This window comes from Trichechus manatus, unplaced genomic scaffold (assembly GCF_000243295.1).
Source record: "Trichechus manatus latirostris isolate Lorelei unplaced genomic scaffold, TriManLat1.0 scaffold00014, whole genome shotgun sequence".
NCBI lineage: Eukaryota > Metazoa > Chordata > Mammalia > Sirenia > Trichechidae > Trichechus > Trichechus manatus.
In genome coordinates, this window is record NW_004443950.1 from 19,664,121 (window position 1) to 19,690,381 (window position 26,261).

At 45.9% G+C, this 26,261-nt stretch overlaps 1 protein-coding gene across 1 annotated transcript in view; it reads left to right on the plus strand.

Annotated features, from left to right (window-relative positions):
* Positions 1 to 26,261, plus strand: part of RHPN2 (rhophilin Rho GTPase binding protein 2) — a 57,871-nt gene that overhangs the window by 10,222 nt on the left and 21,388 nt on the right. The window contains exons 2-4 of the mRNA XM_004371614.2: positions 7,215 to 7,330; positions 19,394 to 19,522; positions 22,271 to 22,346. Coding sequence (XP_004371671.1) covers positions 7,215 to 7,330; positions 19,394 to 19,522; positions 22,271 to 22,346 — 321 coding nt within the window. The remainder of the gene's footprint in view (positions 1 to 7,214; positions 7,331 to 19,393; positions 19,523 to 22,270; positions 22,347 to 26,261) is intronic.

Genomic DNA, 26,261 nt, shown 5'->3' on the forward strand with positions numbered 1-26,261 from the left:
TTGTTAACCAATGTCATAAAACAACAAGTGTACTACTGTTCCATGAGAAACTATTTGTTCTGTAAGCCTTCACCTGAAGTACAATAAGATATTAAAAAAAAGCTTTGTTATTCAGCGTGTTGAAAAATAACCGTGTTTAGCATGCAGGAAGTGTTCATAGCGATTTGTAGAACTGACTGAAGGGAGCCAGCTAGTTAAAGGTTATGGCTAAATGTTCGTTCATCTCTCAGCCCCCTCCCCCCGAATGAATTGGATGCTGGAGCCTTAACTTCCAGCCCTGGTACCTGGCAGAGATCGTGGAAGGGCAGGGGGGCTTTTTACAAGTGCCAGATTCATGGTTTTATTTTTATGGCATGGAAAAGCTAGATTCTGTCCGTCCATCCTGCCCTGGGTCACCAGCTTGCTGAAAAGTTAAATTAGATGTATGTGTGTATGGCAGAGGATCACGTGCTTTCTGGTTGACAGCTAATGACTAACTCATAAACAAACAGTTCTGTTGTCCAGAGTTTGGTGGTTGAGCGAGGGATTGTACAAGAAGGAAAGAGTAAGAACGGCAGAGAAACTATCTTAGCGCTGGAGAAGCCGCTCAAAGCCCTTCCATACCCCATGTGAGGGCCTCTCTGGTTAGGGGCTGACCCAGCCCTGCGCTATCACCCCTCAGTCTTTCGTGATCTCAAATCCCAAGCTTGCAGTTTGCCCTCAGTTTGCTGGAAACACGTCTACATGTGTGGCCTTTATCTATGGCTGTGTGGAAGAAGGGCCCCGGCTGGTTCCCAGGGTTCACGCTGGTTCACGGAGCCAGGCACTGCCCGGAGCTAGGCACTGCCCAGAGCCGGGCCCCCGTGGGGGAGGAAAGACAGCTTCCCCGTGTCTGCCTTCCAGGTGGCCTGGCCTTTCACCTTTCTAGTGTCGGTCTCTGTGGGAATAGGCTGAGCATCTTTTCTTGTCTTCTAAATTAAGCGTCTCTGGTTTTTGCCGAAATGCTGCCGTTAAGTGCTTGCTTCCCAGATGAGCCATCTGAGTGTGCCCTAAGGGTGTGCATGTGTGTCCTTACTTAGGGGAACTTAATCTAGTTAGGACTTTATAGTCAGCGGCAGTGGCCAAAACCCAAAATGGCTTAGGCGGATAGACACACAGTGGTACATCCCTACAATGGAATCCTACTCAGCAATAAGAAGGAACAAACTACCGATGAATGCAACAACATGGATGCATCTCAAAATGGATCGAGCAAAATAAGCCAGACACGAAAGAATACGTACTACATGATTCTGTTTGTATGAAATCCTAGAACAGGCAAAAATCTATGGTGATAGAAATCAGAGCCTTGGTTGCCTGACGGTGATGGAAACGTTCTATATTTTGATTGGAGTGGTGGTTACACATTGTCTTGTTGCCAACGATTCGATTCCAACTCATGGCGACCCCGTGTGTGCAGAGTGGAACTGCTCCGCAGGGTGTTCAAGGCTGTGATCTTTCGGGAGCAGATCGCCAGGCCTGTCTTCTGAGGTCCCTCTTGGTGTGCTCGAACCGCCAATCTTTTGGCGAGTAGTTGAGCGCTTAACTGTTTGCACCACCCAGCGACTCTGGTGTATACATTTGTCCAAACTCATTAGTAACTATACACTTAAAATCTGTGTGTGTGTGTGTGTGTGTGTGTGTGTGTGTGTGTGTTTTAACTTTTAAGAAAATTTTATTGTGGTAAAATATACATAACAACCCATTTCAACCATTTGTACGTGTCTAATTCAGTGATGTTAATTAAATTCCCCGTGTTATGCAACCATCACCACTAGCCACTTCCGAGTTATTTTTTATCACCCTTAACAGAAACTCAGTACTCCTTAAGCAACATCTCCACTCCCAGTTTCCTCCTCCCACCTGCCTCAGTAACCACTAATAATGTTGGTCTCTATGCATTTGCCTGCTCTAGATATCTCGTGTAAGTAAGATCATACATCGTTTGTCATTTCGTGTCTGACTGACTTCACTCAGCATAATGCTTGCAGGGTTCATCCATATAGTGTCAGAGCTTCCTTTCTCTTTATGGCTGCATATGCATCTATCACATTGATGGACATTTTGGTTGTTTCTATATCTTTTGGCTGTTGTGAATGATGCTACAGTGAATGTTGGTGTACAAGTCTCTTTTTGAGGAGCTACCAAACTGTTTTCCACAGCAGCTGCACCATTTAACACTCCCACCCGTAATGGAGGGTATGTATTTTTAATATGGAAATTATACCTCAATTAAAAAAAAATGGCCTAGGCAAAAAAGGGAATGCATTGGTTCCTGTAGTAACTAAGAAGTCCAGAGGAATGGCTTCAGGCCTAGCTTGATCTAGGGCTCAAATGATATCACCAAGATTCAGTTTCTCAGCTCTGGGTCCCTCTAGGTTGGACTCCCCTGCTGGTAGTTATATGGCTGCACCTGCCCAGGTTCAAATGTCCCAGATTCAAGGCCAGTTGGGGAAAAGGAAAGGCTTCTTCTTGATGGACTCTGACTGAGCCTGATTGCCGTATATCTGGCACTCATCCCTGACTCAATCTCTGGGACCAGGGGCCTTTGATTTTCCAACTGGCTGGGCATGAGTCAGATGTTTTTCTCTTGGGAAGGGAGTGGAGGAGTACAGACTTACCACCCCTGACTGCCATAGGCTGCGAGGTGGGGGAGTGGGATGCAGGTCACTGTTACCCAAAGGGTGGTGGAGCGATGCTGGGCAGCTCTCAGCCAGGAGGTATGGAGGGGTTGTGCGTGAGGATGGCAGATGTGTTTTTCCAGCACTCCCACACCCTCCCATTGCTCAGGCTGCCCCACGGCTCATCTTAGAGGGGCGGGAAGAACATGAGCTTCAATCCTGGCCCCAATCCTTATTGCCTCGAGGATCCTAACCTCTAAGCCTCAGATTTGTTGTATCCAAGATGCTATTCTGGGGTCCGTGTAGGCTGTCTGACATGTGGGCAATGCCCACTTAGCTGGTGATGAGCTGAGGTCTCACTCAATACTTGCTTCTCTTGGGTGTTGATGGTTGGACCACCTTCCACGTTTCCAGACTGATGGAAATGCTCAAATCCTAGTCTGGTAAGGGAACCAATCAGGCTCGGTGTAGGAGAAAGACTCACTTCACTGTTGGACTTGTAGACAGTGCCCCTCGAGGTCAGGACAACCCAGTTGGCCCCCCTGGTTTCCAGGCCAAGCAGGCGAGATCAGTACTGCCATGGTCGCTGGGTGCAAACCCTCCAGTTTTGGAGCAGTGTCTATATCCTGTCATGAACTGGTCTCTGTTGGTCTGGAAGCTGTTTGTTCAGGGTTAGGGCTTTGTTATAGAAGAGACCAGGGAGAACTAAAGAGTGGGCCAGGACTGTGGGTCCCCGGCAGCAGAGGAACCCCTGGCAGGGGCTGGTAGACCGCTAATGGCCTCTGGCGATGCCAGGGAGTCTTTCTGGCTGGCCAGCCAGCCAGATTCACCTCTCAAGGCTCAGGGAAGGTTCCAAACAGCCCCTTGGGCGTTTCTGGTGTTTCCAGCGGGGCCCAGCATTCCTACCTGTCAGTAAGAACTAATGTAGCTTTGGGTCCAATTACTCAGTCAAATATAATCCTGAGCATTCCTATGCCTTATCTGGAAACTTGACCCCACATTTGTAGGCTGGTTAGGGCGTAGCGATTCCTGGCCAGCCAGAAGTTGGGTAAAGACTTAGGAGCAGAAAAAAGTTCTTATCCATAAACTGGAATGGCTGCTTATCTTAGGTCTGAGAATGTACATAAAAGAATTAGCTATTAAGGCTTCTCCGTAAAATAAAACACAGCATTGGTGAACCGTGTACTTCTGAGTCAAATTGAACCTTTATAGTTTTTTAGGAAGTGGAAAGGAGAAGCCAAACCCATTGCCATCGAGTGGATTCCAACTCGTAGCGACCTTGTAGGACAGCTAAATGGGGATTGCCCATTGTTGTTACAACAACATGGTTAATTCTCTCACCTTTGGAGGAATTTACAGACTATTTGCCTGTAGGGTTTCCGAGGAGCGGCTGGTGGGTTAGAGCTCTTAGGTGGAAAGGAAAGAAGTTGACTGTTACTTTAGCCCTTTAATATTAAATTAGCTTAATATTTAACATAGTTTTAGCTTATATCTGAAAAAAGAAAAACACTTCTGATTTTTTAAATCAAGGATCATTGATTGGTTTAAAAGATAATAATTTTAAGACCCATTCCAACCCAGATTATGAATATATGTGCAGTGTGAATTTGAGAGAAAGCATCATTGTGAGACCGGGAATATTAGGTGGTGGCTGGGCGGGAGGCAAGTGGTGAGAGCGAGAAATCTTTGTGGAAGGATAAACTGACTCGCTCCTTACCCACTAGTCCGAACGTCACTGATACAGGGAAGCTGAGGAGGTTGGGGGTATGGAGATAACCCACTTTTCCTCCTCAGGATCCAGGCCATGGGCGTGGATTGGGTGAGGTATGGGAGGCTAATTGTGCACAGAGCTGAGACGGCAGTGACGCAGCTGGAAAGAAAGGGCAGCTCTTCATGGAATACTGTTACCCCGGCCACTCCCAGGGAGTAACCACAGCCCTGACATTGGGCGGAACCCAAAGATAAGCTTGGAAAAGGAATGTAGCCCTAACTCAGATCCTGGGGCCTCTCTCTACCTGTCCCTGGGTGGGAAGAACACCAGGAAGTTAAGAAGAAACATTGATTCTGCGCTTAAACTTTTCCGAATGAAACATTGTACTCCAAATACCCCAGGAAATAACGGGAGGGGAGCTTAGACAATTAGCTGAAAAAGAAATTCAAGTGATACATGAAGAAGTGTTTACCTTCACTAATAAAAAGAATACAAATTGAAGAACGGGATGCCTGTTATACATATGCAACTGGTAAAGAATAAAACTCAACAATAGAAAGATAAGCCAACTAAAAAATGGCCAAAGGATCTGAATAGACATTTCTCCAGAGAAGATAAATTTAGGATGCTTGGGATTAGAATTAACTGAGAAAAATTGCCCGCTGAGCACGTGAAAAGATGTTCAACATCATGAACCGTCAGAGAAATACAAATCAAAACCACAGGGAAATGCCACTTCACAACAACCAGGATGGCGGTAATAACAAAGACAGGCAGTAACAAGCATCGGTGAGGATGTGGAGAATTTGGAACCCTTATACACTGCTGGCGGAAACGTAGAACAGTGCAGCTGGCTTCAGAAAATTGTCTGGCAGTTCCTCAGAAGGTTAGAGCTAGCGTTAACCATGTTGTTGTTGTAGCTGGGTGCTGTCGAGTCAATTCTGACTCCTAGTGACCCTACAGGACAGAGTAGAACTGCCCCGTAGGGTTTCCTAGGCTGTCATCTTCACAGGAGCAGGTCGCCAGGCCTTTTCTCCCATAGTGCAGTTGGTGGGTGCTAACCACTGAGCACTTAACTATTACACCACCAGGGCTCCCCGGAGTTAATCACATGAGCCAGCAATTCCACTCCTAGGTATATACTCAAGAGAAATGAAAGCATACGTCCATGCGAAAACTGGTACACAATAAACGTTGAATAGCAACATTATTCATAATAGCCAAGAAGTGAAGAAACACCAGATACACGTCAGCTGAGGGACTGATCAACAAAATACGGCTGATCCATAAATGGCACATTATGTGGTGATAAAAAGAAATGAAGTACCGATATATGTAACAGCATGGATGAACTTTGAAAGTATTATGCTAAATGAAAGAAACCCATCACAAAAGACCACGCATATTATACGTTTCCATTTATATGAAATATCCAGAGTAGGCAAATCCCTAGAGACAGCAAGTAGATTTGTGGTTGCTAGGGGCTGAGGGGATGGGAGAGTGGGGAGTGACTGCTAATGGCTAAGCAGTTTCTTTATGGAGTGATGAAGATGTTCTAAAATCTGTAAGTGATGATGGCTGTACAACTCTGTGAATACAGTAAAACCCACCGAATTGTACACTTCGAACAGGTGAATTTAATGGAATGTGAATTATATCTCCATAAAACTGTTCCTTTAAAAAAAGGAGACTTAGACCCAGTAACGGTGAAGGAGGTAGAACACAGGGGGTACGTTTGTATGCCTTCTTTCCTGGAAGATAACTGGGCTGGTGCCCTAGCAACCTTAAAGAGGTTTGACCCCGTAACTCTGCCCTGCAAATATACCCTAAAGAAGAAACTCAAGGTTTATAAAGATTCTTGTTCACAAGTGTGCATCAAATTATTATATATGATAGCAGATACTTGGAAATAATCTAAACATCCAACCTCAAGGAAGTGGTAAATTCTAAAAAAGGCAGTGTTATGCAATCATTAAAATCATGTTTTTGAGGAACATTTCATAATAAAGGAAATCTTCATGACAGAGCATTAAGTGAAGAAGCATGATAATAAACTCTGTACCACTGTGCAGAAAAGGGTTACCATAGCTGGCCCGAGGCTGCTATCCTCAAGAAAGTCCTGTTTGCAAGGCTGGCCCTGACCTGGCCTCTGGGAGCTTGGCTCTTGGAGTGTTCCCACTATATCCTACCTGACAAGGAGGGTTCACTGTGTCTCGGCTGTGCAAACAGTGTGGTTTATGCAGAATGCCTGCCTTCCTTCTAGGAGTCTGGGGCTTTGGTAAGGGTGCCGTCGTGACTAGCCCCCACTAAAATCCCTGGACACTGATTCTCTGATGCACTGACCAGGGCAGAGACATCGCACACACATTGTTGCGTTTTTGTTGCTGGGGGAAGAGTGTGCTCTGTGTGAGCCCTTTATGGGAAGGTGATTGCATAAGGAAGCCTGCACATGGATTCCTCTGGAGTCTGCCTGGGCCTTTTCCCCTTAGGATCCAGCTCTGTAAGCTTCTGTATAAATCTTAACCGTGGGTGCAGCTCTGTGCTGAGTCCTGTGGTCCTTCTAGTGACTCTCGGAACACGGAGCTGGTCTTGGGGACCCAGACACGGCCACCCATTGCATATTAAATAGCCGAGAAGGAAGGAAACCAATTCACAGCGGCTGTTTTGGAATTGTGTTGTTATGAATGACGTTTATTTTCTTTTTTATGCTTTTTAATATTTTGTACAGTTACTATATTGACATTGCTATTTTCATAAAAGTTTAGGTTTTTTTTTAATAAGGTAAACGTTTTCTGTTATATTGAATATTGTTATCGTTTTTAGAGTGGCTGACCTCTGAAGAAGCTTCTCTTATTTTCTCTCAGGGTTGTAATCCCCTTGCGCAAACCGGCCGGAGCAAACTGCAGAATCAAAGGGCAGCCTTGAACCAGCAGATCCTGAAAGCTGTTCGGATGAGAAGCGGAGCAGAAAACCTTCTGAAGTAGGTGTCTTCTGGCCCCACCTCCTCTCCTGAGGCGTGTCAGCCTCTTCTCTAAATCCCCAGGCCTGTCCAGCTTCCTCTCTGGCTCTGTTTTACTTTTTGTTTTCTCCCCATTTCTGGCACCTGCAGCAGCACCTTTTTCACCTTGAGCTTGGTTATGTTAAAAACAAATATTTTACCCAGACTGCTTGTGTGTTTGATGGGGGCCGGGGCTGGGGCCATGGGCAGCTGGCCTCGATGAAGTCAGCTATTGTGACTGGAAGTCCAGTTATTGCCTTCGTGCTTGTTTTCACTGCTTTTTTTGTGGGACTGGTTGTTTTCTCGCCTGCCCAGCACTGTGCCTCGTGCTGCCCGGTAACTGTTTGCTGACTGTATAAAGAAAAGGAAGGCAGAAAGGAGAGACAGGGCCTTATTATTGCCGTGTCCACCTTCTGACGAGCGGGGTGCAGTACAGCTCTGTGATCTTGGGCCTTCATCATTGTACTCTGGTGGTGAAATAGTTACTTACTTCCCCAGCACAGAGCCTGGTGAAGCCTTACTCTTACCTGTGCTAGAGGCAGTTGTAAACACCCACCTCCACACCCTCCCTAAATGCAGTAAAAGAGCGTTGCTCAGCTTCCAATTGTGTACAAGGAGCGCAGTTTATTCTTCCTTCAGAGTTCTAGGGGTAACTTCTCAGCCCCCTGCCACCTTTTGTGTAGTTGAAATGGGCACCATGCCTGCTGCCTGCGTGAGTGAGAAACATGCCTGCTGGAGCCTTGGGAAGAGATGCTGAGCTCTCGCAGGGACCCAGAAGCCATAAACATCTGTCTGTCGGCAGGGAAGGGGCCTGAGTCTTCCTGTTCACAGCTGTGATTCCCTCCCAGGCCTCCTGGGGATTCCAGGTGTTGGGGGAGATGGGTGTCAGATGCTCTGCCGGAAGTTGGTGATGGGTGCTCCCAGTGTGTCAGCCTCACCGTCGGAAGGCTTAGGGAGCCCAGAGGCTACTCGGGAAACTGTAGGGAAAAACAAGCACACTAAACCCAGTGTTTGTGCAAGAGCCACAAGGCCGTGGCGCGCCCAGCCCCTGGTGGTCACGGACATGCAGCAATGGCGTGATCACCTTCTCTGTGGGGTCTGCCCACGAGAGCACTCAATAAAGACAGGTCAGGAGAAGGGTTTCTGACTGTGAGCTTTGGATAAATTCATTTCTGAGTAGGTCTGTATTTGCTCCTTAGGAAAGGTCTCTGAGGTATTAAGTGGGGAAGAGAAAGGCGCAGTACAGCGTATCCTGTGTGTATGTGTGTGTTTAAAGGATTTGTACATATGTTTTTGTCTATGCACAAACTTCTGGTGGTGCAGTGGTTAAGTGCTACGGCTGCTAACCAAAAGGTTGGCAGTTCGAATCCACCAGCTGCTCCTTGGAAACGCTATGGAGCAATTCTACTCTGTCCTGTAGAGTCACTATGAGTTAGACTCGACAGCAATGGGTTTGGTTTTTTTTTTTTTGGTGCGCTCAAACTACTTCCCAAAGGGATGAAGAAAACTGTTAGTAGGGGCAGCTCTTGGGAACAAGACAAGGGGTGGGGGTGGAGGTGACTCTTAGGTTTCATTTACTCCTTTCAGTGTTTGAATGTACATTTACCTGGTACGTGACTGACTTCTATTCATTCTTATTGTAAAATATGCACAAGCATAGAGAATAGTGTCCCAAACCCCCAAAACCTGCCCTCAGTCCTGAACAACAGTGTCGTGCCCGTGTTGGTGACTCGTGGAATGGCAGAGGACACGAGGTCCCTGGGTGGGAAGGTGTCTGGGACCCTCTTCTGGATGCTTTTGTGACTGGGTACAAGGGAGCTTCTTCTTACTGGAGGAGGTTGGGAAAATACTGTAACATTCTGGCTTTTGAAATATCTGCAAGTGTCCCTGTCTCAACATCAGTCTGGACCTGGGTATCATCAGCTCCCCACAGCACAGTGGACCGTGAGCAGCCGGTGTCACTTGGGGGAGACCCTCTGATTTGGGGGGGTGCCTGCCGTGGACTGGGTTGTGGAGCAGGGAAGGCTGCAGGGTGTGCCCCGCCCCCACGTTGTGTTTTGTGGCTGGGGGTTCCGTTTGGCACTTTGTCAGCCCACCTCTGTGGCTGAGGGCGCGGCCCTGATGCTGTGGCCTCCCCGAGAGCGGACTGCAGTTGATTTGCCTGTTCATTCCCCCAACAAATGGATTTGTGGAGCACCTACTAAGTGGCAATCAGTGTCTGAGGTGCAGGGGATAGCAAGTCTGCGAGAAATTCAGATGAGGCTCTGCTTTCATGATTTTTAAGCTCTCGTGGGGGCACTTAACATACAAACAGTTCAGATCTGTCAGGAAGTGCTATTTTCCAGGGCGACTGTGGGAGAGAGAAATGGGGAAGTAGTTGACACAGGGCAGCACAGCCTTGAGGGGGTATGGGGGGCCTCTGAGGAGGGGACTTGGAATTTCTAAGGCAGGAACTGGGGCACTTTTGTCTTGCTCTGTTAACGACACCAGCAAACAGCCTCTCTGATGCTCAAGCTCATTGTCAAGTTGGTGGTGGTTGAGCTGGCAGGGGTGGGGGTAGGGCAGTGTCGTTAATGATTCTCACACTGACCTAAAAGTTCAAAGTGCCCCTCTGTGGAGAACGTTGTCAGAGGAAACCCTAAAGGTGTTTATTAATCTGACTCAACCGACACCAACGGTTTCCCAAAAACAAACAGGTCATTGCGCCAGGCCCAGCTCCGGCCTCACAGCTGTCTCTGGGAGGCGATTAGGTGGCTGTCCCTGCAGGCAGGGGTTGGCTTTAGTTATAAACTGGGCCCCACTGTCCTGTCTGTCTGTCTTCAGGTTCCTAGATGTCCCACTGCCGCCCCCAGGTGAATGTAGAGCAGTTGGAATGGTGGGGGGTGGGGCAGGGGACATCTGGGAACATGTCCTGGAAAATGCCGGAACGGAAGCCTTTTTCCTGCCTTGGCAAGGGGGTCTCACGACTGGGCAAGCACTGCAAAGAACCAGCTTCTGTACCCCTTCAAAGTCTCCTCCGATCCATATCAGCCAATAGTCCATGAGCTTTCTGGAGTTGGAATAGGAAGATATCGGATATTTTAAATGCAGTCTTTCAGGCTGAGCTAGGACAATATTTTCTCTTCTCCCAACTCCCTTCTCTCCCTTGAGAAAAGCTGGAGTAGAAATGTGTTGACGTTTTTCTGAAACTGAGATGGTCTTTGTGAAATTCAAACCAAATTGCCGTTTAGTTCAGGTTTAACTAACTAGTTCTGTGACCTGGGCTTCCGCTTCCCTCTTGTGCTGGTAGCTGTTAGACTAGATCAGGGGTGGCCCGTCTCAGGCTTACAGGGGCCGGGAGAGCATGGGAAGGAGTGAAGGGGACTGGGATGAGTGTTGTGAGACAACAGGGAGTAGTGGGGACTGTGGTGAAGTGCAGAGCATGCACCCTCTCTGGAGGGGATAGCTGCAGTGCCCCATGGAGGGCAGGCCCAGGGCTGCTAGATGATCTGATTTTTTTCTTTTTTTCAGGAGAAGCTAGACATCTGATCTTTTTTGTAAATCCTCTGATTGTTGAATTTTTTAATATTGGCAACTAGTTTAAGAGGAAAAGAATAACACCGTGAGAGCCAAATGAGCGAATCCCACAGGGTCTGGACCTCTAGAGAATCATGAGGTTCTGGGTCAGGGGCAAATGATGGTCTGTAATGAGAGTGACTTGAGGTTGATGACTGCTCACATCATCAGTTCTAAGGCAGTTGGCATGGGTCTGCGCAGCGGAGTGTATGAGCCCTCCATGACCTCTGAGGCCACCACCAACCCCAAGCCCTGCTTTTTTGCACCAAGAGATGGAGTGGGTTCAGATGTCCTGCCAGAATGGCGTATCTGCTGCCTCAGCCAGGTGGTCTCACGAGGGCGTGGATAGGACTTGCTCCAAACCCAAACCAAACCAAACCTGTTTCCGTCGAGTCTATTCTGACTCATAGCGACCCTATAGAATAGAGTAGATCTGCCCCATAGTGTTTCCAAGGAGCCGCTGGTGGATTCGAACTGCTGACTTTTTGGTTAGCAGCCGAGCTCTTAACCAGTGTGCCACCTGGGCTCCAATACTTGCCCCAGCTGCCCTGAATCCCAGCCAGAGTAGGATTTGGAGTCAGATGGATTAAGGCTAAGCTCTTCCAATAAGGTTTGCAGGCCTCTGAAGCAGCTCCACACCATGGAATCAATGTGGTGCCTGTTTCTGGAGGGATGATTTTACTACAAGATTTGGGAGGAAAAAATTCTAGTAAAACAAATGGGGACGTCTGGGTCAGAATGCAAAATTCACATGCATTTTAAGCCAAAGCATGGAGACGTCAAAGAAGTTTTGGCTTTGGGGGAGAAGTCCTCGTCATGTAGGGGCTTCTTTGGTGGTAGATTCTCAGAAGCTCTAAATTAAGGGCAAGTGTATGTGTATGTGGTCATTGACCCCAGGAAATAGTTGAATCTTCATGACAAATCCAAGGGAGTGGTGGGCCTTCCCTGGGTCGTTGAGACAGAGGGAGGAGGCCCTGGGGAACCTGGCAGACAGACGCTGGGCAGGAAAGGTCTGAAACGCCGTTCTGCCTCATCCTGGGTTGGCCTCAAGGCCTCTTTTGTCTGTAACATCAGTGACCAGACCACAGGGGCCTCAAGTGAAAGCTGAGAAAGGCCACGTTCTTCCAGAAAGGCAGCCCAGATGCAGAGCACCAGTACTGATGAGACCAAGGCCCTGGTCTTAATCCCTAATTTGGGCCAGCTAATTCTGTTCTTGTCCAGTCCCTCAGGGTGTTCCCCCAGCCTGGGCACAGGTGGAGCTGGAGCACACCCCCCATCTTGAATTGGCACACCTTATTTGAGAAGCACCCCCCCCACCCCCAACCAATGAATCTGTGAAAAGTCATTACCTGTATTAGAAACATAGCTCCAACTCCAGAAGTGATTTCTGAATCATCTTTGTAATCTAAGATCAGCATTGTGGAAACCAGCCCCAAGGCCCTACCTGGCCACCAACCTTTTCCAGAGTGACCCACACAAACAGGTCCACATCCAAAGAACAGCTAATGGATTTGTTGCAAATTCTAAATGGTTGTCGAGCCAAGAGGGGGGCGATAAGGCAAATCAATGTAGAGGTAGAAAAATCAAGAGTTGGCATTATTTGGAAGCAGGTATTTGGGTTGGTGGCCTAGAATCTAAATTGTTATGTTTAAGTCGGACCCATTCTGCTGCCAACTGGTCCACCCCACTGTCTACAGAGAGTAGCCTTCACTCTGCCAGGTGTTTTTCTATCCACTGAAATTTGTTGAGCCTTCACTCCATGGAAAGGACTATGCCAGGTTTCAGAAGGAATGAAAGAAACATAAGGCAAAGGTCATCCCTCCAGGAGTTGGAACAGCTTATCTTGCTTCATTCCAGATGGACGTGAGGCACCTTAGCATATTTGTACAACATGTAAGATTAAAGCATGAGTGATTGAGGAGTTGGGGGCAGGAGGAATAAGAGAGATTTAGCGGTAGATAAGGCTATTGCATGCCATATGGTCCTATATACTTTGTTAGAAATGGGCCACAGTTTATCTCTGAGCTTCCTGGCAACCAATAGGAGGACGGGAATGTGACCTGGAACACGTTTCATATTCATTAGCCAAAAGCAGGCCAGTTGCTATGAAGAAGTGAACCTGTTCTCGATACCGAGGCCTGAGAGAATTTTCTCCCCTGGATCCTCATGGACATTGTCAGGTAGTCAGTCAGTCATTTCTTCAATAGCATGTCTGTAGTACAGGTTTTTACAAACTACAGGTGTGACTCATGGTGTGTAATGCAATCAACTCCAGTGGGTTACAAGCATCGGGGTTTTTTTGTTTTTAAGAAAAGTGTGTTAGAGTAGAATAGAATATATTAGAGTGTATCACATGAATAGAATATATTGGCATGCAGTATATTGGTGTATGTCTAAGTATGGTTTTGTGACACTTTTGCTTCTAGGGTGTGTGTGTGCATGTGTGTGTGTTCATACTGTGTTGCAATTTCAAGGATATTTCTTACTGGTGTTCATGGCCAAAAAATAAACGATCCTACCAAAAACCAACCATTTTCACCAAGCTGAGCTTCCAGTATCTCATTGCCTGGCTGGGGAGCCCAAACACGCACGTGTGTGAAACATTATTGAGCAGTAAGAAGGCCTGCACCAGTCTATGTGCGGCCAGGGTGAAGCATGTCCTTTTCATAAGCTTGTTTGTTGGCCAAGAAGGAGGAATTTAGTGAAGGGAAGGAGAGATAGAGGAGGGAATAAGTATAAATAAATATTTATGTCTATAAACACATACATATATGAATATACATATGTGTATATATAGAGGAGCCCCTGGGTGGCGCAAATGGTTAATGCAGTCGGCTGCTAACTGAAAGGTTGGAGGTTTGAGCCCACTCAGCGGCACCTCAGAAGAAAGGCCTGGAGATCTACTTCCAAAACACCAGCCATTGAAAACCCTGTGGAGCACAGTTCTACTCTGACGCACATGAGGTGGCCATGAGTTGGCATCTACTTGATGGCGACTGCTTGGTTGGTTAGTGTGTCTGTATGTTTAGAGAGAGAGAGAGAGACATTGATGGGCCCAAACATCTGGCAAGGTGGGGAAGAGCCCCAGTGAGAGGGCAGACTGTGGAGGAAGAGGGCTGGCACTTTGCTCACTCCTGTCTACCTTTCCTCTGGAGAACAGAGCGAGCAGATGACAGGTGGCTGGATTTTCATCAGCTGAGGAGGGGTCAGATACTCAGTCTGCTGGCTGGAGACTTTGGCTGATGAACTTCAGGTTTCCTTATCCATAAAATGAGGACGACTGTAGGAGCCACTCTTAAGGGATAAGGTGAGGATTTGACAGAATGGTTTGTGAAAATACGCTCTACACAGACCTGGCATGTCATAAGGGCTCAGTGTTGTTGTTATGGTTGTTAGTTGGCCATCAAGTCAGCTCCAACTCATGGTGACCCCATGTACAACATGGTCCTGGTGCCATCTTCGTGATTGTTGGTATGCTTGAGTCCGTTGTTGCAGCCACCGTGTATTTTGAACGCCTTCCTACCTAGTGGGCTCATCTTCCAACACTATATAGGACAGTATTCTGTTGTGATCCATAGAATTTTCATTGCCTAATTTCTGTCTTAGTCTGGAAGGTCTACTGAAACCTGTCCACTATGGGTAACCCTACTGGTATTTGAGATACCTGTGGAATAGCTCCCACCATCACAGCAACACACAAAGCCACCACAGTACAACAAACAGACGGGCGGATTGTGGAAAGGCTCAGTACTTGGTTATTGTTACTGTTATTTTTGTGATGAGTCCTAATCTGTAAATTGAGGAAGCATCTATAGTATCTTTGAGTAGGTGTCAAAACCTCTGGTTGAAAACTTGGGTGAAGTTTGTTCCTTTATATTGCTGAATGCTATTCTGTTCTATCGATATACCACCTTTTTCTTATTCATTGGACATTTGGATTGTTTCCACTTTTTGGCAATTATGAGTACTAGGCTACTATAAACATTTATATACATGTCCTTTGTGGATCTATGGTTTCATTTCTCTCTTGTAGATTCCTGGAAGTGGAATTCCTGGGTTCTATAGTGTCATGGATTGAATTGTGTCTCCGCAAAATATGTGTCAACTTGGTTAGGCTGTGATTCCCTGTATTGTGTGGTTGTCCTCCATTTTGTGATAGTAATTTTATGTTAAAGAGGATTAGGGTGAGATTGTAACACCCTTAATAAGGTCACATCCCTGATCCAACGTAAAGGGAGTTTCCCTGGAGTGTGGCCTACACCACTTTTTATCTTACAAGAGATAAAAGGAAAGGAAAGCAAGCAGAGAGGGGGCACCTCATACCACCAAGAAAGCAGTGCCAGGAGCAGAGTGCATCCTTTGGACCTGGGGTTCCTGCGCAGAGAAACTCCTAGTCCAGGGGAAGATTGACAAGAATCTTCTTCCAGAGCCAACAGAGAAAGCCTTCCCCTGGAGCTGACGCCCTGAATTTGGACTTCTAGCCTACTAGACTGTGAGAGAATAAACTTCTGTTTGTTAAAGCCATCCACTTGTGATATTTCTGTTACAGCAGCACTAGATAACTTAAGACATATAGTAAGTTTATGTTGAACATTTTTGAACCCGTCAAATTGTTTTCCAAAGCGGTTGTACCATTTACATTCAGCAATGTAGAGGGTTCCAGTTTCTCCACTTACTCACTAACAATAGGCATCTTTTTTATTATAGTTAATCTAGTGGGTGTGTATTGGTGTGTCATTACGGTTTTAATATACATTTCCCTAATGACTAATGATATTGAGCATCTTTTCATGAGCTTATTAACCATTCAGATATCTTCTTTGATAAAATGTCTATTCAGCTCTTTTGCCCATTGTTTTAAAATTGAATTTAAAAAAATTTTATTATTTAATTATTTCTCCCCGTCTGTGGCTTGTCTTTTCATTTTGTTAAGGGTATCTTCTGAAGCATAGACATTTTTAATTTTGACAAAGTCCAATTTATCAATTTCTTTTTTTTATGGACGATGCATTTGGTGCGTAACCAAGATTACTTTGCCCGACCTAAGGTCGTGAAGATTTTCTCCTATGTCTTCTTTCCAAAGTTTTAGAGGTTTTTAAGTTTCTGCACTGAGGTCTCTGATGTATTTTGAGTTAATTTTTGTGTTTGATATGAGATTTAGGTTGAGGTTCTTTTTTTTTTTTTTTGGCTGTTGTGCAAACCTGAGACTCTTCTTGCTTGCAAGGCTGGCTCTTGGCTGGCATCTAGAAACAGATTTCAGAGAGTTCTCACCATCGAGTGAACACCATTCAGAGTGGTTCACGGTGTTTCAAGTGAGGCAGCAGTGGTTTAGAGGTAGAATTCTCACCTTTGATCGGGGAGACCCAGGTTCAATTCTTGGCCAATGCACCACATGTGCAGCCACCACCCATCTGTCGGTGGAGACTTGCGTGTTGCTGTGATACTGAACAGGTTTCAGTGGAGCTTCCAGACTAAGACAGATTAGGAAGAAAGGCCTGGTGGTATATTTCCAAAAAATCGGTCAATGAAAACCCTATGGCTCACAGTGGTCCTATCTGCCGCCAATCCTGGGGATGGTGCAGGACCAGGCGGCACGTCATTCTGCTGTGCATGGGGTCACCCAGAGTCAGAGGCTGACTCAACAGCCGCTAAAAACAACAGCTGTGTCTAAACTGTTTGTTCAGACAGTGTGGTTTATGGGTAATGTGATTTATGCTGGACACCTGCTTTCCTTCTGGGAGTCTAGAATTGTGGAACATGCTAGGCAGAAGGTACCTATCTGAGCAGCACTCGGTAAAAATCCTGGTTACTAGTTTCTGATGTTCTTCCCTGGTAGGTAAGATGTCACATGAGTTGTCACAACTCATTTCCGAAGGAACTAAGCACGTCCTGTGTGACTCCAGTAGCGGGGGGCTCTTAGAAGCTCATGACTGGTTTCTTCTGGACTTTGTGTCATGTACTTTTCCCTCTGCTGATTTCGCTTTGTGTTCTTTCACTGTAATAAAACATGGGTATGACTGTATGCTGAGTCTTCCTGGCAAATCACTGAACCCGGCGATGGTCTTGGGGACCCTGACGCACCTACGGATATCCGGTTGCTTCAGCGCCATTTATTGAAAAGACTGACCTTTCTCTCTTGAATTTTCTTGATAACCTTTGTCAAAAATCAATTGACCGTACGTGTAAAGATGTATTTTTGGACTCTGTCTTCTGTCTCATTGCCTGTCCTTGTGCCAGTACCACACTGTCTTAATTACTGTGGCTTTAGAGTGAGTTTTGAAATCGGATAGCTTAAGTCCTCCAATTTTGTTCTTCTTTTTCAAAATTGTTTTGGCTTTTCTAGGTCCTTCCCATTTCCATGTAGATTTTAGGACCAGCTTGGCAGTTTCTACTAAAAAGCTTACAGGGGTTTTGATTAGGATTGTGTTGAATCTGTCGATCAGTTGGGAAGAATTGACATTTTGACAATAGTGAGTCTTCCAGTCCATAAACATGGAATGTCTCTCCATTTAATATCTTTCAGCAAAATTGTGTCATTTCATTGTACGTGTCTTACATTTCTTTTTGTTAAGTTTATTGCTAAGTATTTTATTCTTTTTGATGCTGTTATGAATGGAACTGTATTCTCGATTTCATTTGAAGATTATTCATTGCTGGTATGTAGAAATACAGTTCTTTTTTTATACTGATCTTATAACTTGCGACCATGATAAATTTACTAGTTCTAGTATTTGTTTTGTGGATTTTGTGAGATTTTCTACATACAGGATCATGTCATCTGTGAATAAAGAGAGCTTTACTTCTTCCTTTCCAATCTGGATGCCTTTAGTTTTATTTATTTGCCTAATTGCCACTGGCTTGGACCTCCAGTACTGTGTTGATTAAACTAAGCCAAACCGATTGCCGTCAAGTTGATTCCGACTCATAGCAACCCTGTAGGACAGAGTAGAACTGCTCCGTAGTATTTCCAAGGAGTGGCTGGTGGATTCGAACTGCCAGCCTTCTGGTTAGCAGCTTGAACTCTAAACCGCTGCGCCGACAGTGTTGCTAGGAGTAGCAAAAGTGGACATCCTTGCCTGGTTCCTGACTGTAAGAGAGTAAGTAGTCAATCATTCACCATGGACTGTGATGTTAGGTCCCTTTATCAGGTTGAGTATATTCTCTTTTATTCCTAATTTGTTGAGAGTTTTTTTTTTATCATGAATGTGTTTGGATTTTGTCAAAGGCTTTTCCCTTACATTTATTGAGATCATTGTGTATGTTCTTTATTCTATTAATATGGTATATGACATTATTTCTGGAATAAATCACACTGGGTCACAGTGTCTAATCCTTTTTATGTTGCTAGGTTCAGGTTGCTAATACTTTGCTGAGGATTTGTCTGTATATATTCATGAGGGATATTGGCCTGGTGTTTCGTTTTCTTGTGATGCCCTTCTCCGGTTTTGGATCAGGGTAATACTAGCCTCATGGAGTGAGTTAGGAAGTGTTGCCTCCTCTCCGTACCTGTCCATTTCCTTTTAAGGGAATAATTTATGGTCTTTTAGAGGTGACCAGGAGCAGTTCTCTCTCCTCTTCTCAAGGCTAATTCTTTGCAGAACTGTCTTAGGATTCACACCTGGCATCTCAGTGTCGTTGGTGGGTCAGATGCCCAGGACCCCAGAGACACGTTATCTGATCACATCTGGTGCTCACATGGGGGGTACATGCTAACCTGGCAGCTGTGAAGCTTGGCTGAGGGCGCTTGTCCCCGCCACCTCTCTTTTTCTTTTAAATTTTATTTATTTTGTTGTTGAGAATACACACAGAAAAACATATACCAATTCAAGTTTCTACATGTACAGTTTAGTAACATTGATTGCATCCTTCAAGTTGTGCAACCATTCTCACCCTCCTTTTCTGAGTTGTTCCTCCCCCATTAACATAAACTCACTGCCCCCTGAGATTCCTATCTAATCTTTTGAGTTGCTGTTGCCCATTTGATCCCATATAGATAGTTCTTAAAAGAACATAATGCTCAAGGCAGACCTTTTTTACTAGTTAAGCTAGACTATTGTTTGGTTTTAAGAAGACTTCAGGGGCTATTTTTGGTTCAAGATTCAAAGATTGTCTCCAGGCAATAGTTTCAGGTGTTCATCCACCTTCCATGGCTCCAGAAAGAATCTGAAATTCTGTTCTGCATGTTCCTCCTTTTGATCAGGATTCTTCTATGGAATCTTTGATCAAAATATTCAGTAATGGCAGCCAGGAACCATGCAGTTCTTCTCGTCTCATGGCAAAGGCAGTTGTTCCTGGAGGCAGTTATCCTCCTCCTATACCTGGCTGTCCTTCTTCCTATGTTGTTCAAGGTGAATAGAGACCAATTGTTGTGCCTTGAATGACCAGTTGCAAGCTTTTCAGACCCCAGGCACTATGCGATGAACTAAGAGTTAGAACAGAAGCACCAAACACATTATTAGGCCCATTAACTTCTCCTCTGTCTTTTAACAGAGCAGCCACGAACCACAAGGTGCGGGAGCAGGTGCGCCTAGAGCTAAGCTTCGTGAACTCAGACCTGCAGATGCTCAAGGAAGAGCTGGAGGGGCTCAACATCTCAGTGGGAGTCTACCAGAGCACAGAGTAAGTGGGCAGTACTTCTTCCTCCTGCTTTCTGAGCCTCAGAATGTGCCTGCGTTACGGCTGGGTGCATGGATAGGCCAGGTGGGAAGTTGGGAACCAAGGGTGTGGCAAGACCCCACCTTGGGAACAAGGGCATTACTGGGTTTGGGGTTGAGCTGGGTGCTAGAGTTAAGGGAATAAACCTATGGAGTTTTGGGGAAATGGCCTGGAGAGTTGGACAACAAGACATTTGTCCTGGAACCTCATTGGATATGGTTGTATGGGAGAACTGTGTGTCTGGGTCCAGGCAGAGAGACAGGACCTCTCACGTGGGCTGAGTGGTGACTCTGCCATGAAGATGCCCTGGAAGGCCTTCTGTGGTTAGCTTGGAGAGCCAACCTGCCAGACAGGGGCCCAGGTTGCCCTCCTTTCTCCCCCCAGCGATCTCTGTCTCTGCCCTTCCTATCCACTCTCTGCCTTACCACCACGTACAGAGCCTGACTCTGGGCCATTCTACTGATACAATGCAAAAAAGCTTTAACATGGCATCTTTCACATCGAAGATGATGGGACCCTGTGTGAGTTCCCTAAGGAGATGGTACGACTGAGACACTTCAGAAATTTAACCCACTAAATATTTGAGAAGGACATTCTAATTCAAAAGCCTCCCTTAGGTGTGCTTGTGGGAGGTAAAGTGTTGAGATGTGGCCCCCAGAAAAGCTCAGAACACCAAGAAAATCTTCCACCCTAAGGTGAGCTACCTTTGAAAGAAAGATCCATCTTTAAGAAGAAGTAACTTTGAAAAGCTCCAAAGAAGGCTTGACATACTTTTCTATGTGGGGAAATGAAACTTCTCCAAAGGTAGGTGGGCCCTAGGGGAAGCTCAGTTAGATAATAGTTCCCTGGATTAACAGAGGGAAGACCTCTGGGACCTTGGTGCCCCGTTTGGAGTGTACTTTCCTTGATCATAGTCCTCTGTGTTGCATGGTGGGCCTTTTTTTCTGGGCCAGAGGGAAAGTGTTAGCATGTGAAACCTCCTCTCTTCTCTTTGTGACATCAGGTATACCTGGGCTCTTTTACCGTTGGGCTCCCATTGCTGTTTCGAACACGTATTCAGAACAACATCAAAATAGTTCTCCCAGCTACCCGTGATTCCAGCTCAGAGTTCCTCAAGGAGGCAAGGCAGAGGCCAAACTTTGGTCATAAATGTAGACTGTCTTGTCTTCCCATTTGCCAAACTGAATGGCAGGGACATCCATTATGGGGCTTCCCATAGAGGCATGCCATTAAGACCCCTGTGTGGTCACATTGTGGCCCTAAGATGGCCAAAGTGATCACCTGGCCTGTCGGGAAGAGCAGAGAGAGACGTGCAGATTCACACCGACACCCTGCGTCCATGCCCGCCAGTCTTCTTTTTTCGCAAAGTAGTTTGTTTTCTTAGCACATTTGATCTTTAAACACTCCTGTGAGGTAGGCAGGGCAGAAACGATCTCACCATGGGAATGAGAAAACCCAGGAAGGCCTGAGGTCACAGAGACGGTTATGTGGGAGCCAAGATTGGGTGGCGGAGCTCCGGTGTGGGGCCTCAGGACCCGCGCTGCTCCTCTTGCCTGGACGGTCACAGGAAGAACAGAGCTGCCTCCGCCCTGCTTGGGGTGAGGACAGGCTGGCACTGTGGCCCCCAGGGAGAGAGGCATGGCCTGTCCTCATCTCCCTGCTTCCCTGCTGGCTTTGGGAAGCCACCTTCCGCAGTGGGTCTCACCTGCTTTTAGCACAGCCCAGTTCTTCCTCTCTGCCACAGAGGCTGTTTCCACTTACCAGCCGCATTGTCCGTTCACCCTGCCCAGCACTTCCGGCCTTCCCCTGGGCTGGGCTGAGCAGCCAAGGGGGTCTCCTGTTACAGGCCAGGGAGCTAAATCCCTGTTCGCAAAACATGGCCTGAGCCCGTTTGACTTCCTGTTGGCCCTGCCCCTAAGTGTGTAGGGCTCAGGGAGCACTCCCGGGGGACTGTGGTGTTACTGAATGTTCAGTGGTGGGAAGCCACGGCCCAGGGCCTGGCTCTGTGCTGGGAGCTGGGAGCACATAGGTCTTGTCCTCAAGGGGTTCCCTGTGCATTTGATGGGACCCTTAGAATGACACACCCCAAAGGAGGAAGCCTCCAAGAGCCCATGTTGTGAGTGTGGGGTGCAGTGGACTCACTGCAGTGCATGGGGGGGTAGGGTCTGGGGCTGACAAAGGTTAGGCCCACTGTGGTAGGGTGGTGTGTCCAGGTCGGGGAGCAGACCCTGGTGCACAGTAGGCTCTCAACAGTTACTGAAAGGAGGGTTGCGATCTGACAGATAAGTCGGGGTCAAGGTTGTAGGGGCCTTGTATGTTAAGCTGGGTAGTCTAGGAATCAGAGGGAATCTGATCAGTTTTAGAACAGGGAGGGACATAACCAGAGTCCTCTCTGTGGAAGATTAACCTGTCAGCCACGTGGATTAGCATGAGGAGAGAGAAGGGGCTTGGGTTGGGCTGGTGAGGGAAGGTTGTGGGGTGCAAAGTGGCTGGGTTACCAGAAACCAAACCAAACCCGTTACCATCGAGTTGATTTCAACTCATAGCAACCCTAAAGGACAGAGTAGAACGGCCCCACAGAGTTTCTAAGGAGCAGCTGGTGGGTTCGAATTGCCGACCTTTTGGTTAGCACCCAAACTCTTAACCACTATGTCACCAGGGCTCCAGTGGCTGGGTTAGGGGCGTTCATATACCTTGTTATGTTTCTTGCAGGGAGGCATTTACGATTCCCCTGATTCCTCTTGGCCTGAAGGAAACCAAAGATGTTGACTTTTCAGTCGTTCTGAAGGTAAATCTCTAAGCAGCGGGCACTGGACTCGGTGTTTAACGTGGAAATACGCAAATTGTGTATCCCTTGCAGCAGCCTGAGGCTTAATGTTCTGAGTGTCGGTGATTTCTGCGAGGTGACCTTGATCCCTCTCAGAAGTCCCACCAAGAACCTCGTGCATTTCTCTCACATCCTGGCTCTTGTCTTTGGTGACTCCTGAAGGGTTGGTTGGGAACCCAGGCCAGCCCCGGCCCCCCCAAGTAGGCCAAGTCCTAGGGTCTGTGTGTGGATGTGCTCTGGAATTTAAAAAATTGTATCTTATTTTAGTATCTTTATTCATAAATTTTAGAACTGATTTAGGCCGTATTTTTGGAAGAATAGCTAATGTTTTACCCTCAACATTTTATTATGTTTATTTCAAAACTTAGAGAAAAATTGAAAGAATTTTGCAGTGAAGCCCTGTATATTCACTACCTAGATTCTACCATTAACATTTTATTATAGTTGCTTTATCACATACCCATCTACCTGTGGGTCCCTTTAGCTAGTCATCATTCTATCTTTTTTTTTTTTGGGATGCATTTCAAAGTAAGTTGCAGACGTTGGTTCAGTACTCTTAAGTAGTTTAATAACTAGAGTTTTGGGGGCTTTTCCTGTCTAATTCTCTTCTTTTTTAGTAACAGCTTAGTGAGATAGAAGCTATGTACCACTTAAAATGTACAGTATTTGGCCTCCTCTTAACCGTGTGTGTCTGTGGCATGCAGCCTGGGGTCCTCTCGTGAAACAGATATTCGTAGGCCCACCTGTGCCAGGCACTGTGCTCGGTGCTGGTGATGTCACAGGCATAGTTCTGTGGGGGTGGGGTGATTTCAGACCTGGTGGATGTGGGAGGAGAAGGATGCTTCAAAGGAGGAGATACACAGGAAAGGCAGGGCCTCCGGCTGGACTCTGGAGGCCACCGCGTGCCTGGACTGCCTGCCTTTCTCCCTGTGTTTGACTCCCCAACTCCATCAGACTGGGTTTTAATAAATCACCTTGAACATCCGTTTAGGAGAAGACAGAGGTGATGAGGTGGAAGGTGGTACCTGTCTCTGACTTTCCAGCACAGGCTTGGTGTATGAAACTCCCAGTGTCATGAAAAAGAATTCAGATAATTGCTTTCCTCTCCATACTGATCCTGTTGACTCATCTTAGACTACTTGTAGTTTAAAAAAGAAAAAAAATATGAAATTTTCACCACTATAAAATTTGTCCATATAAAAGTAAACAGTTGATACTTGGGAAAGTTCACTTGACACCCCCATTCTCAAGCCAAAGCAGAAAAACCAAACTGGTTGCTGTTGAGTCGATTCTGACTCAGCGGCAACCCCATCTGTGTCAGAGCAGAAATGTGCTTCACAGGGTCTTCAGTGAGTGATTTTTTGGAAGCAGATCACTAGGCCTTTCTTCCAAGGTACTTTTGGGTGGACTCCAGCCGCCAGCCTTTTGGTTAGCAGCCAAGCATGTTAAAAGATTGCATCACCCAGGGACTCCCCATTCTCAGGCAGAGAATGTGAATTACTTAACATTAGCTCTCTTGCCCAGGGCCCTTTTAACTGCTGCGTTAGCGCTGCTATCCAGAAGGTCGGAAGTTGGAGCCCACCTAGAGGCTCCTTAGAAGAAAGGCCTGGTGATCTACTTCCAAAAAATCAGCCATTGAAAACCCTATAGAGCACAGTTCTACTCTGACACACACGGGGGCGCCATGAGCTGGAAATGACTCAACAACAGCTGGTGGTGGTGGTGGTGGTTAAATCCAGGCCTGAGGCCCTATGAGTTTGGGGTTTATTTTAGAGTTTGAGAAGGGAAGTTGGCAGTCTTGCAAGACCCAGGATTACCAGAAATTGCTTTCTGGGTAGAAAACAATTCAGTAGCTTTCTGCCAACACTTCCCTGGTCGCCTGAAGTTTTAGATGTGACACTCGCGTGGGTCTCTGGGATTTGTGGTAATCCATGTGTCTGTGCAAACTGTCTTTAGTTACTTTTGTAGAATAGTTTCTTTTAGATTTAGATTGTTGCTCAGTGCCAGAGCTGTAAGAGTGCAAGCATTTTAAAGGGAGACTCTCTCGGAGAAACTTCGGGATTTTATGGACATCTGCAAGGATCCAGATGTGTCACATGCTGAATTCCACATGAAAGCGAGTAAAAGAGCCAACTGTATTCAGCTCAGCTCTTCAACCATGTCATTTCAGCCTAAAAGGGACTCTACAGATGTCAGTCATAAAAATAAGAATGTATGGGGGACTTTCTATTTTTTCCCTTCCACATTTGGGCTTGAGAGTAACACGGGCAGGTACCACAGAAGTGGTTCGGTTGACTTAATTAGGGCAATTCAAGTTGGCTTCCAAATCGGAGAGCCCATGTGATGTTTGTCAGTAAGGCTTCCTGATGTGATTTTCTTCTCTTTTAAATAAATGGGCTTTGAAACAGCTACCTTAAAAAGTACCAGTGAAGTAAATTCCCTTGCCAGAGAATTCCAATTGTTTTCATGCTTTTAAATGGAGCTTTATTTATTTATTTATTTTGATTAAGGACATTGATTCAGAACATTCAGAAAATACCAAGACATGTAACGATCCCTCACAGCCCCACCTCATCCTCCCCACTTAGCTGTGTAACTTGCTCAAAGTACTTTATCTTTGGACACCCTGGTCCCTTCCCCAAATCAGGTTACTTGCCTCCTGAGGGTATTGTGAGGGCTGGACGAGACATACACATTCAAAGCTTAGCATGACATCTGCCTGTAGTAGGTGCTATACAAGGTAGCTGTTATTTTCATGATTTAGTCAACTCCCAAATGCTTATTTATTGTAAGCAATTCTCCACTGAGCATCTTTGCACACTCGCTCAATATTCCCTTTGGATAAGGGTTTCTAGATGTGGATTTGGTAGGTCAAAGATACATTTTTTGCCTAATTACTTGCCGGAAGTGGTCCTGCCTTTCACTTCTACACTGGGTATTAATTATTTTGATTCAAAAAATCTTTTTTCAATCTGTCTTAAAACAATAACATTAATGATGTCTTAATGTTATTACAGTTTGCATTTCTCTGATTAGTACCGGGGTTGAATATAATCTCATGTGCTTATTTGCCCCTTACATTTCTCCTTTTTGAAAGGCCTGTTTCTATCCTTTGCTCACTTTTCCATACTATTGCTGTTCTTATTTTTTATAAGAGCGCTTTTATGTGTTAAGGATATTAACCCTTTGCTATACGTGATATATTTTTCCCAGTATATTCTTTCCTTTAACTTTGATTTTACAAACAATAAGTAGTTAGAAAATATATATATATTTTTTGCCATGCCGATTTTTACGTTATTAAACTTATCAGTTCTTTCCTTTATAATTTCTGCAGTCCTGCCTTGACGACACATTTGGGAACGCATTCTCCACACCAAGACTGCATAGACGTTTTGCTCTAGTTTCTTCTAATGCTTTGTTGTTAAATTTTTCTTTTATTGTACTTTAGATGAAGGCTTATAGAACAAACTAGCTTCTCATTATACAGTACACATATTATTTTATGACATTGGGTAACAACCCCACGACATGTCAACACTCTCCCCTCTCAACCTTGGGTTCCCTATGACCAGCTTTCCTGTCCCTCCTGCCTTCTAGTCCTTGCCCTTGGGCTGGTGTGCCCCTTTACTCTCGTTTCATTTTATGGGCCTGTCTAATCTTTGGCTGAAGGGTAAACCTCAGGAGTGACTTCATTACTAAGCTAAAAGGGTGTCCGGGGGCCATTCTCTCAGGTTTTCTCCAGTCTCTGTCTGGCCAGTAAGTCTGGTCTTTTTTTGTGAGTTAGAATTTTGTTCTACATTTTCCTCCAGCTCTGTCCAGGACCCTCTGTTGTGATCCCTGTCAGAACAGTCAGTGGTGGTAGCCAGGCACCAT